This window comes from Rhamphochromis sp. 'chilingali' (assembly GCF_963969265.1).
Source record: "Rhamphochromis sp. 'chilingali' genome assembly, chromosome: 11".
Taxonomy (NCBI): Eukaryota; Metazoa; Chordata; class Actinopteri; order Cichliformes; family Cichlidae; genus Rhamphochromis; species Rhamphochromis sp. 'chilingali'.
Window position 1 is genome coordinate 12,178,916 of NC_137938.1, and position 16,441 is coordinate 12,195,356.

The window sequence follows — 16,441 nt, forward strand, 5'->3', positions numbered from 1 at the left end:
CCAGATGACCTAAATTATCGCATTTATTGTCTAGTTTAATATCTTAATCTGTTTCCTCGGTATCTCTCATTTTCTTCCAAATCATGTTATTTTTCTGATTTATATTTCTGTGGTTGACCTTTCTCATTAATCTGTATTAATTAACATAAACCATTATCCACAATATTAAATATAATTTCCTCATCAGAGTTTTATAGGAGTACACTTTTCTAATCACATGGATACTTTTTGATGTCTCATTTTTTGTCACCTGCTTCTTCTCTCGCTTGTGTAGGCTAGGTCACTTATCCAAATAGCTACTGTGATGACACCAAACTCATAGTTTATCTAGATTAACCAATCTTGAAAGCTTCAAAAAATGTTGCATATGATCACTGACGCCTCATCATTTTCACTTGGCTTAAGCTAACTATACAGATGCTGCCTATGTTGCTAGCCTACTAGCTAGTCATGAGTTCGGTTAGACACTTTCCCTATTCACATTTCTAATCTATTTATTTAGTGAAACATGCACAACTGAAACTCTAGGAACCAAAACTTGAGCAGTATTTTCTGTAGTACTTTAAGCCAACTATGTAGTGTGCTTATCTGCAGCAGGAGTCTCTATCTTTTTGACTGTATTATAAACCATTAGGGGCTAATTGTCTAATTTTGTGGCAGGTGTTCAATTTGCTAGCTTAATAGGTTGATAACATGGGCACATTTTTGGCTTTAAAGGTGAGAGGTCAGTGACATCAAGTGTGAAATTTTCACATGGAAATGGAGACTGGTCTTGGGTATAGTTGTTGGCTCCCCTGTTGCATTTGGTATGTGTAGCTAATTTATTAGCATTCACTTATTTCTCTGAACTGTGAATTTGACACAGCATGGTTTTGATCTGACTTTTACATCATTTGTGTTAACTGTATTGGCATAGTTGTGAGTAATTTAAGATGTTTTTTTTCTGTCAGATTAGTAGTTGGTGTGGTTTGTTATAGCTCTGTGACTGGAACTCCATTACCACTCTTGTAACTGTGATTTGACCTGTCTTTCTATCTGAACCAGCTATCTCTACTCACTAGTTATCTCTGACAATTGTAAAAAGAAAATATCTTCATAATTTAAATAGGTTTTCTTTGTGTCATTGTATTTCTATGCGAAGGTGGCAGAGACAGACGTGGAGGTCCGATTCTCACCTTTCCAGCACGGAGCAACCATGACAGAATACGACCCGAAGACCTGCGCAGGCTCATAGCATACTTGGCCACAATCCCAAGGTAAGGATAGTGGAACACACACCCAACTATGGACGTGCGTAGACGCTCAAATATAACCTCTGCTATAGCTTGCTATTGATGTTTCCCACGTGACATCGAGAGTTGTTTGCAATAACTGGACATGATACAACTGACAACTGCTAGATGAAAATGTGTGTTCCCCAACTGGTTTGCAGTGGTTTCTGGAGGCTGTTACTGGGTAAAATTAGTTTTAAAGAAGATGCTGCTCCAGAAACCTTTTGGTGATTGCTTTGGTTTTTAGCAGGTTGCCTGTAGTTGCCTGTAGGTGAGCAGTAGTACTTTTCACAGTTTTGCTACAGCTTAGAGAGTAGCCAGCCAATCTTTGTAGACAAGTCCATCAGCTCCATTCAGTCTACCACCATGGCAATACGCTAACAACCAATGTAGTCACAAGGACATTTTGGGGGAATGCACTTTTCTCCCAGCCAAAAGGTAGCTGCCAGGGGGTCGCTGACTGGCTTAAGTAAAGCTCTCAGCGACTTCCATCAACCTGCACTTACAACTCGCTCAGGAAATACTCATCTTTCCTTCATGACCATTGATTGCCAGATGGTTGTGCGCTCTAGGCCTGTATGACTGGGACCTTATTCACTTGATCCTACATTGTCACCATGATTGTCCCACATCCAAAATGTCAAACAAGTTAACATCAGATGGTTAGCGGTCATGTATCCACAAAGCCTGAAGACAGACAAAGTATACTCATTGTTTGGTTTGTGTTTGACTTTCCCACCTTTCTTAATTTAAAAAAAAAAAACTGGGCTGTTTTTATTTTGGATTCTCTGTAAAGTGTCTAAGGGTGTATTGCCAATTGTTGACCCCCCACCTCACCTCTCATTCCTGCATTTGATGTGTTGTCATGCTAGACTAGAGTCTGCTGCACACTCAAAACGTGTTGCCACAGGAAGCATTTCCAAAGTTGCTCCCTGTAGTTGTGTGCAGGCTGATCTTCAAATCTAGAAGCACTTTTAATACGTAGCTCCGGGCGTTTACCTGTTTGGAGTCAGTTGTCATTAGCTTAGAGGGAAGTTTGCACTTTTCTTCTCTGCTGCGTCTGATCTCCCCTGTGCTATGCTTACTAGTGCTTTGCAGGTTGACTGCTTTAAAGTCTTTTTCACGGTGGAGTTTGGAGATTTGTCTTGAGGCAAGAAGTGGTCCAGATCAGTTACTGAAAAAAAAGATGGAGTGCAGATTCACTGATCTTTTAGTTCATCTGTGGGATGTCAGAGGCTGAATGAGGCATTTTCAGTTCCTGCATAAATTTCAGTAGCAGCAGCAGAATCAAGTTTAACTGTTGGGTTCACAGCTTTACTTTGTTTACTCCCTATAGATTATGTGCGTAGTTATCATCCCACAGAATATATTCTCAGATCAAATGCCTTAAAACCCAAAAAGAGGGTGAATGAAGTCTAAATTATGCACGCAAGGAGTTTATGTTTTATGTCAAAGTGCCTGTTATTTTAAGTTTGGAGAGCAGTCTGTGTTGGATAAAAAGTTTATGTTAAAATCATTATCTGAAGGCAGATCATTTTGCCAATCTGATCTCTTTATTAAAAGTGTTGCAATAATTTTCTCTAAAGTATTTTTTAGGGCTGAGAGGTAAAAAAAACAAGTATCTACCTCTAACTAAAGCCGTAGAAGCCGATACAGCTGGTGTGCAAAGACTTACAGGCTTCCAAACTGCTCAGCTCTTCAGAAAGAGGTAAGACTGAAGAGGATAAAAGATTAGTCAGAGGTGGCCAGTCATCCAGTCGGAAGGCCGAGGAGTGTCATAAGTCAGGAGGAGGCCAGCTTCTTTTCCTCAGCTTAATTTCTCTTCCTCCTGTCTAAATATTTCTGCTGCCTTACCCCCTTTTTTTTCTTTACCCTCCTTCCAGTCTCAGTATCTCTCTTTCTCACTCGCTCTCCTCTCTATCGGCTCTGCTCTGTTTTTTTTTTTCTCTATCCATTTGGCTGCCGATCTGTTTTCATAGAGTGTGGTCAGAGTGAGATAGAGCAGGAGGCCCTGCGTCTATTTCTGTGTCCTAGCTACACATTCAGATTAAAGCCTTTAATACTGAGAAACAACCTTTTATGGAAGTGTACGGCAGCAGGACTCCTGGTAAGCGGCGGTGGAAACTTCAACGCTTGAATGTTTTAACTGTTTTCTTTCCTCTCCAGATGCTGTGGAGATTGGATACTTCAGTTACAGCAGTTCCTTTAGAAAAGGGCTGTGTAATGTTATGTTACGACTCGAGGCAGTGACGTCAAATTTTGTCCTTTCGTTGCCAGCAAGTTTTTTTTTCTCTAACCTGGCTTTAATGGTTCTATGTTAGCATTATAAATGTTAAACGTACTGCATCTTTTTCTTTGTGAATTAGCCCTTTATCCTGGGATATGACCTCTTTTATTTATTTCCTTTTTTTCTGCAGTGAGGAGGTGGCCAGACATGGCTTCACAGTCATTGTGGACATGCGTGGTTCTAAGTGGGACAGCATCAAACCTCTGCTAAAGATCCTTCAGGAATCGTTCCCTTCTTGTATTCACGTTGCTCTTATCATCAAGCCAGACAACTTCTGGCAGAAGCAGAGGACCAACTTTGGCAGCTCCAAGTTTGAATTTGAGGTAGGCGATGCTCGAACGCGCTTTAAATAGTTCAACATAAAAAGATAATCATTTTAACCCCTCCAGCTTGTTTTTTTTGTAATTTTTGGTTTTTGGTTTGATTTTCTTCTCTTTTCGATAATGATTAATGCATTTTGTTTTGTTGTCTCGTCATGTCAGTGTACCGTATGCTCAGATGAGCAAATTGTTGTAAACTGTTAGTTAGTTTTGCATACCCACTGGCCTTTTTTACCAGCTCTAATTGGACTGTGCTTTGTGTCAGTGGCACGATTCTGTCCCGTGTGGGCATGTTGAGGTGGTATATTTAGTTCTGACCCAGTTACTATGGAAACAGGATATATAGGACATGGCAAAGAGTTTATTCCTAACTTTAGTGCATTTGGCTTTGGACAAGCAACTTGTTGTGTTTTTGTTGTTTTTTTTCTTTTTGTGTATGACGTCAAACGTACTATTTTTGGGTGCACATCAAGTGCCGTAGAGTTTTACTTATCAGGCAGATCACAGTGATAGAAGCATTCGTATGAGAGATAACTCAGTCTTTCTTGTCACCTCACCACACCCATTCTAACAGTGGGTGTACAGTGCTTACTGATTGCACATTATCTTTAGAGTCAAGTTTTTACAGTAAGAAATATTTTAGAAACTTAACAGTTGACTAGTCTGGAATATGGTGGTGATTATATTAGTGTAAACTGTGCTTATTTTTCCTCTTTCGCCCTTTCATCTATTTGTAATTCTTTTTTATTTTCTTGTGTGTCCCAAATCTGCCTTCCCGCACCAGACGGTGATGGTCTCCTTAGAGGGTTTAACCAAGATTGTGGACCCTTCCCAGCTGACAGCCGACTTCGAGGGCAGCCTAGAATACAACCATGATGAATGGATTGAGGTTTTGATTCTTTTCTTTTGTTTACATCTGTTCCTTCATAAGATGGTTTTTAATTTAAATCTTTTGTGCGCTTACTTAAGAAAACATCAGTCAAAGACCAGTCTTATTGCAGATCTTTTTAAAAATTCAATTCCGTATCCTCATTGGGGAAAAAAAGTTGACTTTTAACTTTCCTTTCAGGTGCGGCTCTCTTATGAGACGTTTGCCAGTGATGCAGCGCGGGCTTTATCACGCCTTGAAGAACTCCAGGAAACCTTGTCCCAGCGTGATCTCCCACGGGATCTGGAAGGGGCTCGGCGGTTAATGGAAGAACATGCTGCACTGAAGAAAAGGGCCACCAAAGCATCGGTAGAGGAGCTCGACGCACAGGGACGGAGGCTGCTCCAAAGGCTACAGTCACAGACTGCAGGGGTTGGGAGTGTTGGAGCTAGCGGAGATTCTAACGACCACCATCACGGGTTTCACGTGCACGCGGACGCGCACAATCTGGTGGCTAAAGTGACGGGTGTGTTGGATAAGCTGCACGGGATGCGGCAGAATCTGCAGCAGTTGTGGCACATGAGGAAACTGAAGCTGGACCAGTGTTTCCAGCTGCGGCTGTTTGAGCAAGATGCTGAGAAGGTCAGAGAACTAATCATTCTAATCACAAATGAACTAATCACAAAGTTAATTGTGTTGTCAGTTCTGCAGTATGCCTGATGTTAAATATGCCACTACAGCGGTTTAACTTTTTGGACATGCAGTCATTCCTGACTAATCTTTTGCATGAGCATACTTACCAATTCTATTCAGGCATAAAAGAATATAACATGATCATCATCATTACCATGTAAGCCAGATAATTGAGGCTCAATATGGTTGTAAAGGTTTAATAAAGCTGACTGATGGCAGGTGTTGAATATTAATTTTCTTTTCCTTCTAAATGAATGGATGACATAATACGTCATCTTTACACTTACAGTGGAAATTGCTTATATTCTTTAAATATATATTTAGATTTCTGGTTGCCCATTGAGTTTACAAGCTTTTAAATGCCCTTTGGAAATATATAATTGAGTTTTTCATATTCTAAGTAATGTGTGAGTGTGTGCTAATGGAAACTGTAGCCCTATACACTTTTCAGGGTTTTTGGCAAGTACCTTTATTTAACAGACATTTGTCATATTCTTACCTCAATAGAGGGTGAACAACAGCGGTCTTTTAGTTTTTTAGTTTTCCTATCAGAGGAGCTTGGAGATGACCTTTGCCTTCTTCAGCGGTTGTGGTTAATTAGCAATCAACAAGGCCTCTCACTCCTGCTGCTATGAGTTACCACAAGATGGGCAGCTTTTCATTTGATGTGCTTTTTGTAAAGCTAACTGTGTTTTCTCCACCTACTCTCTGTAGATGTTTGATTGGATAATGCACAACAAGGGGCTTTTCCTGACCAGTTACACAGAGATCGGAGGGAACCACCAGCATGCTGTGGAGTTGCAGACGCAGCACAACCACTTCGCTATGAACTGCATGGTAAGACCCTATCGTTAGCTGTCACGCACATACAAATGCACAGAAACAGGTAATGCAATCGTAAACTGCCGTCATTCCTCTCATCCACACTAAATGCTTTTTTTCCCCACCCTTCATCCCAAACCACCCTCTCCCTATATGGGGAAACTGATGTCTTCTGTCTTGCCATGCTCTTTTTCTCATATTCATCTTTTTTTTACTCTGCTTCAACTCTGCCCCAGTTTGTCATGTCTTGTCATGGTGCTGTTCCCATAATTGACCCGCATTGCCTTTGTGCCCCTCCCACCGCTGTGTGCTGCCCTTTGCTGCTCTGCTCCACCCTCCTCCCTGCGACATCATAGCTCACTCTAGTCCTTAGAGCTCTGCTGTTGGCTAATAAATTTAGCTGAGGATATAGTATTGTGTCACTGCACCCACCACACTATGCACTCTGCCCTAACTTTGTTTTCCTTTGTCACAGTTTGACTGGTAAGCTTTGCAAGATTTCTGTTTCATCCTTTTTGTCAATCCTTTGCAGTGCACTTTCTTCTTACATCCCTCATAACTTATAATGGTGTGTTATTCCTGCTTGTCATATATCATCAAGCAAGTAAACCAAGCTTGTTCCAGGCTTCGTGGGATGCATTTAAATTAGTAGATTTATTTTAGACTAAAAACAGCTTCAAAATAATCTGAGAAACAATAAGGATGTAGCCCACTACCTCTGATTTGAACAGCAAACTAGCCTGCCATTTTTCCGTGCTACTTTCTAAAAGTAATTATTTTTAGTGCAAAAGTGAAACCAATGGAGAGCAGGGCAACTGGCCTAAATCTTCTTATAGAGTCACTGGTGTTACAGATCATTTGCAACATTCAGCCCAGAGAGGGCGGTTTCAGTGACCTCCCACAGCCGGATGTTTCAACTGTACTGGCTGAGGTGAGCCAAAAAGCAACTGAGACAGCTGAGAAGACAGATAGACCTACACTGTATACTCAGGCCCATATTGACAGGGTAGACCAGTGGTAGGCAACGCCAGGCCTCGAGTGCCGGTGTCCTGCAGGTTTTAGATCTCACCCTGGGTCAACACACCTGAATCAAATGATTAGTTCATTACCAGCCCCCTGGAGAACTTCAAGACATGTTGAGGAGGTAATTTAGCCATTTAAATCAGCTGTGATGGATCAAGGACACATCTAAAACCTGCAGGACACCGGCACTCGAGGCCTGGAGTTGCCTACCCCTGGGGTAGACAAACATATACAAACATGCATACAGATGGTTTAACAGTGAAAGACCACCGCCCCCTCCACCTATTCTTCCACAGGAAGCGGTGTTTCCCCTTCCTGTTGCCTGCACAGCACAATGGAAACACACAGTGTCAGTAGGTGTGTTTATACTGCCTGTTCTCCTGTTTGTGTGTCCGCGTTCTCCGACTGTGTCAACATTGTAGCAAGAGTAAAACCAAGGTGAAACAACGCAATTACTCGTTTGCCAGTTTCCAGCGACTAAACAAAAAAAACCCCACCAGCATGTGTTTACTGTATTGTGTCAGGCAGTCATCAGTGATGGGAGTGTCATGTGTAAGTGAAGGTTTGGACCAAATGCTGATGGTGACTCTTTGTTGTTATGTGAGAGATAATGTGTCACGTTGCAAAATACAACCCCTAGGGTTATGATACTGTTACTCCCCCTATGGGAGGTACTTAAAAATTCACTTTAGGAGTCAAGGAGCTTTTTTTTAAACACTTTTAATAGAGCCGTCATTTTACACATGTAGCATATGATGCCTTTTTTCCCAACTACTACAGGTTTTAAAACTCTAATATCACAAAATGAATTCAGAGAGTTCAGATTGTTTGGCTTGTTTTGTTAACTAACACAGTTTTGCTGAAGATTTTAACAGTTTGATGATGCGACACATTCAGATGTTTGATGTAGATGCCAAAGAAGCAAGTCAACAGTAATGATCTCAAAGAAGCAATTGTTGCTAACCATCAATCGTTAGGACATTTCCAAACTTATTCTGTAATTCTACAATTTTCACAATTGGGAAAAAAATCAAGACAGTTGAAAGTTTTGCAAGGAGTGGACATCCCAACAAATTAAGCTAAAGGTCATAGAAATGCTAAGATCCAACTACAAGAATCCACGGGCCTCAGGTGACGGAGGGGATGGTGGGATTGTGTTGAAGCCACAGGACTTGGGTATCTTGTAATGATTAAATTTAATAAGCATTGCTAGTAGATTTGTTCAAACTGTCATGCGTGGAGTCGAAATGTTTCTAGTCATATTTGTTGAGAAGGAAACACATGATGTATGTTATGCAGCAAATATAACAACTGTCCAAAAAATATTGCAATATAAGCCCGAAATCAGACTGTAGAAATGCCATGATCTGTACAAGCAGTCGTTTTGTATATTTGCTGCAGTCTCAGAGAAAGGTACGTGCACACCTCCAAGAAAATGTGCTATTGCAGCCTTTACCATCCATGCTGACTTTGCGCAGATAGAAGTAGCACTCTGTCATGATATCCTGCATTAAAGATAAATGAAGCTGTTACGTTTGAGCATAATGTTTGATACCCATAACATTCATATACACACGCACACATAGAGATACAGGGAAAGAGCTTTCTTACATCAAGTACTTCATAATTAAGTACAAAGAATGTTCTTCCAGAGAGGCAGGCAGGGTAAGCATCACTGGAAACATCATATGCTGCTGTGGAAACGTTTCTTAAATTATCTGTAAATACAGAAACAGGTTTTTTCAAAAAAGTACACTTTCAAATAAATATATATTTATATATCTAAGAAACTGTTTGCTCAAGGATTTAGACTGGACATAATTTTGTGTTTTTTGCACTCTGTTGTGATGAAGTTGTGCTGAATTTCGAAGATGTTAATGCTGATTTTGTGTTTATTGACTACGTGCCTAGTTGATTCGTCAACTCATTGTTTTTTCCGCGTAGCTTGTTGTTTTCTTCAGTCAACTTCATCTGATGCCCAGCTAAAGTGGCACCTATTATGAAAGGAATGATACGTTTATGAGTTCATGTACAACTGAAGCTCACATACAGACGTAATTCTTTACAAAGGACAGCAATGCAAAGAAGATTTATTCCACGCTCATGGTCCTATGGACAGTTAAAGTAACATGACTAAGTGATAAATGAGCTAATATATTCACTGAAGATGAGGATAAAACTTTCAGTCATTGTAAGTATCACTATTTTTAAATGTAGTCTGTTAGATCTGGTGTAGTGGCTTAAAAATGTCTTCCATACATCAGTGCGTAGATCAGTGTATACAAATGGTGATAACATTATGATTTCACGAAAGTGAAGTTCACACTCACAAGCGATGCTCACACAGATGAGTACGCTGATTAACAGAATACACAGAACCACCAGACACACCGTAACATGCCTGAAAAAAACTAATGAGAAAATAATGTTAATAGTTTTGTGTGTTTGTATTTAATGTGTTTGTATCGTCTGAATTTGAATATTTGTCTTACCTAACTCAGGAGGTTGCTTTCTTCCATTGTTGGAATTGAACGCTGGCCATCTGATAGTCATGTACCTAAGAGAGGGGGGGCGGTTGGTGGCTGCGCTTTGGTTTCCGATGTTTGGCAGTGTTGCGTTTGTCGCAGCTCTCTGATTTTTCAGCTCCTCTCTGTTCTTACCATTGAACACAGGGTTTGGTTGCTGTTCTCTTGAGTCCCTCGTTGCGTTGTAATCTATACCGAGTGTGTCTGCAACTTCATAAGTATTGTCGTCTTCTGACCACAGGTCAGCATCCATTGTCATGTAATCTTCGTTTTCTGCTGCCGGCTCCGCCATTGCTGAGTGGTGTCTTTGGTTGTTAGTGACTGTGTGATGTGTTTTTCTAAAATGCCTTACAGATTTTTATGGATGCAAATGACTTGGTAGGAGGGGCCAATGTAAAAAGGTTTCACTGGAAGCATCGGGCAGCTACTTTTTACATCTGGAATATAACAGCATATATTATATAAAAATGTAAAAAAAGAAAAGAAGAATGAATGTTTACAAAAAAAGAATCTGAATTCCAAAGGATTCGGGAGGGATTTTGATACTGTATCTTGTTCAGTGGACTAAAAAATGGAAAACCCAGAAAAATTCCTAAAGGCAAATAAATGATTTGCCTTTAGTTTGTATACAAAGAGATGGTTCACAGAGATTAGGAGTAGTTCCTGTGAAAACTGGAAAGCAGGAGCACAGGGTGTTGGGAAAGTGAACTGTGAGATAACCCAGTTATTCAAAACTGGGTTTACATTGTTTGAGTAAAGGAATCTTACAAATGACTCTTTGGGTTTACTAGTGTTTCATGTTACAAAGCCAGTCATCTCCATACAGCTACCTTGCTGACTGAATTAGGATCCTGTCCAATATGACTGGTTTGTTCATTCATACTGTTCATGGTTAGCATAAATTCACACGTCCTGCAAAGTTACATTTATATTAACCTATAGCTAGCTGAAGAATTGCACATTGCAGAGATATTTTTATATTGCTTGACATCCCTATATTACCCATGAATTTTTCACTTCAGTAAATATTGTAACTAAAGCAGCGAGTCTGGTTACTGGTCATTTTAGAAACAGGAAGTATTTAAAGCTTTAAGGTTTTGGGAGTTTTTACTGTTTCTTGTGCTTCCTTTACAGGATAGACACTGTCTATTTCTACAGATCGATTCATTTCTGGGACCTGTCCTCTTTTCCATTTTCCGTATTTCTGTCTGTTTTCTCTCCCACAGCCACTCTCATTCCCTATGGCACCATCAGTTTTAAATTAAGAAGACTTTTTAAATTTATATTCTCCCAACTCCTCCTCCCTTCTCTCCTTCAGCCATCAGTTTTAGATTACCACCCGAAGTAGTCCAACATGTCTGGATTTCCTCTCTTCCCCTGAATGATTGTGTGATTTGGAGGTCCCCCCCAAAATCCCAATAGTCCCTAATACCACATAAAACCTCAGAGACAGTTCTTCCTGTGACATTTGATGTGTAAGATTTATTATGGGATTATAGTAGTTCTAGTCCTAACCGCCATGCTTTTATTTATGACAACTTAACTTCTGCTGTGTATTCAAAAGCTGAACTCGTGTTAGCCGTGCTGTTTAGCTCACCACTGTCGCTCTTATCCTTGAACCAACATCAGATTGTATCGAGCACGTTTCAGTGTTGATTCTGCACAGTATGGATTGTTCTTCTACAGTACACGCAAATGCAGAGCTGTTTAAAATCTCTCTAAACCCTAATATAAAAACAGACAAACTCAAAGCTTCCTGAGTTGAACAAAGTAAATCCAGTGTCCACAGCTTTGATGAAAACTGCTTTAAGGGTCGTAGCTGGTGTTTGGTTCATCTTTCCTTCCCATTGTGATTGAAACAAGCTAGCTAAGAGCCATAATAGGCTCCAGGAGCAGTAATTGAATAGAATAATAACACGCTGTTAACACAGTTGTTAATTAGCGTTTGCTGATCCATGCCTATCTACACAAAACAGCTTGGGGCCCATATATTAAAAAAGACTGAAAGATTAAGAGGCAAATGGGCTTTTTTATTATTCACATGGGGGTATGTCTCCCGTGTGTGTGTGTGTGTGTGTGTGTGTGTGTGTGTGTGTGTGTGTGTGTGTGTGTGTGTGTGTGTGTGTGTGTGTGAGGACAGAGGTTATTTTATTTTATAATTATTTATATGTGATAAATAATTTTAGCCACTGTTTTTTCCACATATAACTTTAATTGCTTTGAATGAACAGTGACAGTCTGGGCCATTTGAAGACTGGATATACTTTGAATGACAGACTACACTGAAGATGTCCAAATATTAACGATAAGAGCACTCTTTATATAAATGTAGCTTTTCTTTTCTTTTGTATAGAACTGAAATTAATTAAAAGAGTAAAACCATATTAAATAATTTTTAATATGTTTTGGGTTTTTTTTTCTCTGTATCTGTTTCTCTCTGAAAAACAGAATGTGTATGTGAACATCAATCGAATCATGTCTGTTGGAAATCGGCTCCTGGAGTCCAGCCACTATGCCTCTCAGCAGATCCAGCAGATCTCAAGCCAGCTGGAGCAAGAGTGGAAGGCCTTTGCTGCAGCACTGGACGAACGCAGCACCTTGCTGGAGATGTCTGCCAGCTTCCACCAGAAAGCAGATCAGGTACTGGGATGCAAAAAATTAATTACACTTCTGATATTATAGTAATACATGTGTGCATAATAGATGCACATTTCTTCTTTTCTATATGTGCAAAAAGACTTTTTTTGGCAGACGTAAATGCGCTGTTGGCAGCTCTGCTTGAAAGCATCAGAATATCTGCATGTATTTATAAAGTTGTGAGTTCTTACATTCATTTAGTACATGCTGTGCAAACAATAATTGGAGCATGCAGCATATGATCTGTTATGTAATGATGTGTTTTTGTCATCTAAACCATATTACAGCTTTGTGTAATTTTCTACTCTTACTTGTACTCTTACTTATACATTTAGATTAAAAAAAAACTTTCCAATTTAAAGCCCCTGAGGTTACTGTGGAACCTTGCCAATGAGAGACCATTTAAATGATCAGTACTACTTTAAACTGTTTTGCTTACGGATGCAGTAGCAGAACATTAGTTGTTGACAACTGTTGTTTGCTGAGTGGCTCTTTTTCTGTGTGGTCTTTCATGCCCAAGACTTCCTTGTAAGTGACATATAAGATCAAAATCCATCAGTTGTTCACAGTTTTGTGAATAAATACCATCACTCTGTCTTTCTTTTTCCAAGTGATGTCTTACTTTTCTCTTTTTGACTGTGTTGGTCCTCCCATAGAAATTCTCATATGCACCACCATCTGGATAGAAAACTTCAGGGTTATTATTTGTGTGCAAAAATGACTTTCGAAGACATATTAAAGCTATTGTAATCTTTAACTGACCTGCTTGTTCGGTCTTAATAGCATTTGTATGATGCTGTACTTGTGTTTCTATACAAATACTGTATATCTGTCTTTTTTCGCAGTACATGAGTAAAGTGGAGCCGTGGTGTAAGGCATGTGGTGAGGGAGAGCTGCCCTCTGAACTCCAGGATCTGGAAGACACAATCCATCATCACCAGGGGCTGTATGAGCACATCACCACAGCATACTCTGAGGTCAGTAGAAACAGGCACATTTGCGGAGACAGTGCGTCCGAACCATAAGTGCGCGACACAAATAAGCATGCAAACACACAGAGTATACAAATATATATACAAATATCATTGTGACTCTATGGAATACAAACAATAGATGTGATGATTATGCAAATCGTGCATTCAAAATATTCACACATGCCTTCAGCAACAATGGAAACTTTCTCCATCGATACATCTCTTTGGGTTTTAGTTAGTTTCACAACTTAAAATAAAGCAAATAACACAAATTAAACAATGTTTGAAATTTAGTTTGAAATTGGTAGATTCACTGCCTCCAGCTAAGAAATCTAAAACAATATTCAGTTAAAAACATACATTAGGGGTGTTATGTTATCTACTGGTATTTAGTAGTGGTTGGTCCACTGTGTGCTATAGTAGTCGCCTCCCATGAGATTTTAGAGCACTTCCTGCTTCAGTCTGTTGACAAACCTTATGGAGATGCTTAGCATCTTCCCAGAGTGGTAAAACTACTTCTAAATGGTTTGCTGACCATGTTACTGGTACGCTTGACTAGCCAGCCAACTCCACAGAGAATCTATGCGATATTGTCAAGAGGAAGCCCAAAAATTCCAGAAATTCCACATTTCTACATTAGAAATCCTGTTTTTATTTATCTTAGGAAATATTCTAATAATATGAGATCTTAGACTCTGATTTTCATGAGCCATAGCCCATCATTTTCAAAATTACATAAAATGCCTTGAAATGTTTCTATACAGCATGTAAATGAATATAGATTACGTAATAGTTTTAACTTTTTGAATTAAATTATAAAGAACATATATTATACATATATAATATTCAAATTATTTTAGTTTTGTATTAATATTAATATTCTAAGTCTACTTACAGCATCAAACGCATCAGATCCACCCAGTACTAAATGTCACACTGCCCATCAACTTTCAAAGGTAAGCCAGGATGGCAAGTCTCTGTTGGACAAACTGCAGCGACCCTTGACCCCAGGAAGTGCAGATTCGTTGATGGCATCAGCTAACTACTCCAAGGCTGTGCATCATGTTTTGGATATCATCCATGAGGTGTTGCATCATCAAAGGCAACTGGAAAACATCTGGCAGCATCGCAAAGTCCGTCTGCATCAGCGCCTGCAGCTGTGTGTCTTTCAGCAGGATGTACAGCAAGTAAGAAATGTGTGCAAACATCCACAGCAAAACCTGGCTTTGCTGAGACTCTCAACGCCCACACAACGACAGTACAGTAGGAATTGCATAAAGTGCTGTCCCATCTTGCCCTTATGTCTGAATTAGTTTCCCTGTAGACTTAAATTGTCTGTACTCTGGCTACTTAACTATCCAATCCAGGAATCCGTCCACTTAAGCATTTTTTACTCTGAGAGCTTGAGAGGATGTCAATGAAGAGCGATTTCCTAGGCTTGTCATTATATGTCAATTTTAGGGTTATTGAATCTTATAAATATTTGTATTTTCCAGTTCAAACTGGAAATTGAATTTAAAAAATGAGGGGGTGATATTAAGAATACGATATAATAATCTCCAGTTATTTCAGTAGCTTTTTTTAAGTTCCTCTGGGATTTTTTTTAATTTCTTTTGAGTGAGCGTCTCTATGTGTGGCTGTGGTGGGATCAAGTTCTTAGATCAAAGTTCTGAGTTGGTGTATTTCTGTCCTCTGGGCAGGAACCCCTCTTCCACCTCTCCTTCTCTCTCACTCATTCTTGCTGTACATCTATGCTTCTGTCTTCCCCATCTCTTCTTTATCACCTTTTTCTCTTGGTAGTGGTTTCCATGGTGATGCAATTTACTGTCACATAATGTGTCGAGGGCATTGTGTGCATGTTCATATGTGTTTGTCTCATCAAAATATTCTCTCAGAGATGTTGAAAATCCCTTTCACAACCCCACATAGAAACAGATGGAGTTAGGCCATCTGTTTAATAAATAATAAGGTTATTAATAAGTACAAAGACTTATATCTGTTCACAGCCACAATGGGAATGCTGACTCTTTACACTGCTTTGGATTTACACTGAAGCAAAACCCAGTCACCCAGGCTGTAATTTAAACATGACAGACTGCATATGGAGGAAAGGAGTAAAGAAAAGGGGGTGGGGAGAAGCAGAGAGATGACATCTATAGACTGCTGTAATTAATGTGGTCTAAATGCAGGCGATTGTACCCCCTACTGCTGGGAAATACGTACTGCATCCTCAAATGCACTGCTTATTTTTACCTGTTTAAATGTGCTTGTGTGTCTGCATGTGTTTGTGTGTGTTTTTAAAGGTGCTGGACTGGATAGAAAATCACGGTGAGGCCTTCCTTAGCAAACATACAGGTGTTGGAAAGTCTTTGCACAGAGCCAGGGCTTTACAGAAAAGGCATGAAGACTTTGAAGAGGTTGCACAGGTGAGCAAAGCAAACACTTTTTGTTCTGTGACGTACTTTTTCCCATCAATTTATTATTTTTGCAACAACCTGAAAACAGTATTTCACTGTGTAGACTTGACAAAAAACAACCCAAAACAAAGCAAAATGTTGAGTTGGTACGTTCAGTTTAATAAGTTGTGACAAAAATGACAAGAGAAAGTAAGTAAAGTTCTTCTTGTAAAGGTCACTTGGAAGAGATAGAATATTCCCATTTTAAATGTATTTAATCTTTCAGAACACCTACACCAATGCTGACAAGTTACTAGAGGCTGCAGAGCAGCTGGCCCAGACCGGAGAGTGCGACCCAGAGGAAATTTACCAGGCCGCCCACCAGCTTGAAGACCGCATCCAGGATTTTGTGCGACGTGTCGAGCAACGTAAAGTGCTGCTGGACATGTCTGTTGCCTTCCACACACATGTCAAAGAGGTGTGTGTCCCTCTCCCTGCTTCAACTTGTCCTGTTTGCAGCATTGATTTCACTCCTCCGTTTTGCTTATTGCTAGAATTTAATGCGACTAATACAGTAAGAGGACAGCGTGTATAAAAATGATGCAATGATGTTTATTCTGTATTA

The 16,441-nt window shown here is 39.7% G+C and overlaps 1 protein-coding gene across 4 annotated transcripts in view; it reads left to right on the forward strand.

The window, feature by feature from the left end:
* Positions 1-16,441, forward strand: part of triob (trio Rho guanine nucleotide exchange factor b) — a 114,536-nt gene that overhangs the window by 43,138 nt on the left and 54,957 nt on the right. For all 4 annotated transcript variants that reach the window (XM_080897194.1, XM_080897195.1, XM_080897197.1 and 1 more), the window contains 10 exons: positions 1,142-1,256; positions 3,689-3,881; positions 4,663-4,767; positions 4,948-5,388; positions 6,154-6,276; positions 12,258-12,449; positions 13,292-13,423; positions 14,377-14,607; positions 15,724-15,846; positions 16,103-16,294. In XM_080897194.1, coding sequence (XP_080753320.1) covers positions 1,142-1,256; positions 3,689-3,881; positions 4,663-4,767; positions 4,948-5,388; positions 6,154-6,276; positions 12,258-12,449; positions 13,292-13,423; positions 14,377-14,607; positions 15,724-15,846; positions 16,103-16,294 — 1,847 coding nt within the window. The remainder of the gene's footprint in view (positions 1-1,141; positions 1,257-3,688; positions 3,882-4,662; positions 4,768-4,947; positions 5,389-6,153; positions 6,277-12,257; positions 12,450-13,291; positions 13,424-14,376; positions 14,608-15,723; positions 15,847-16,102; positions 16,295-16,441) is intronic.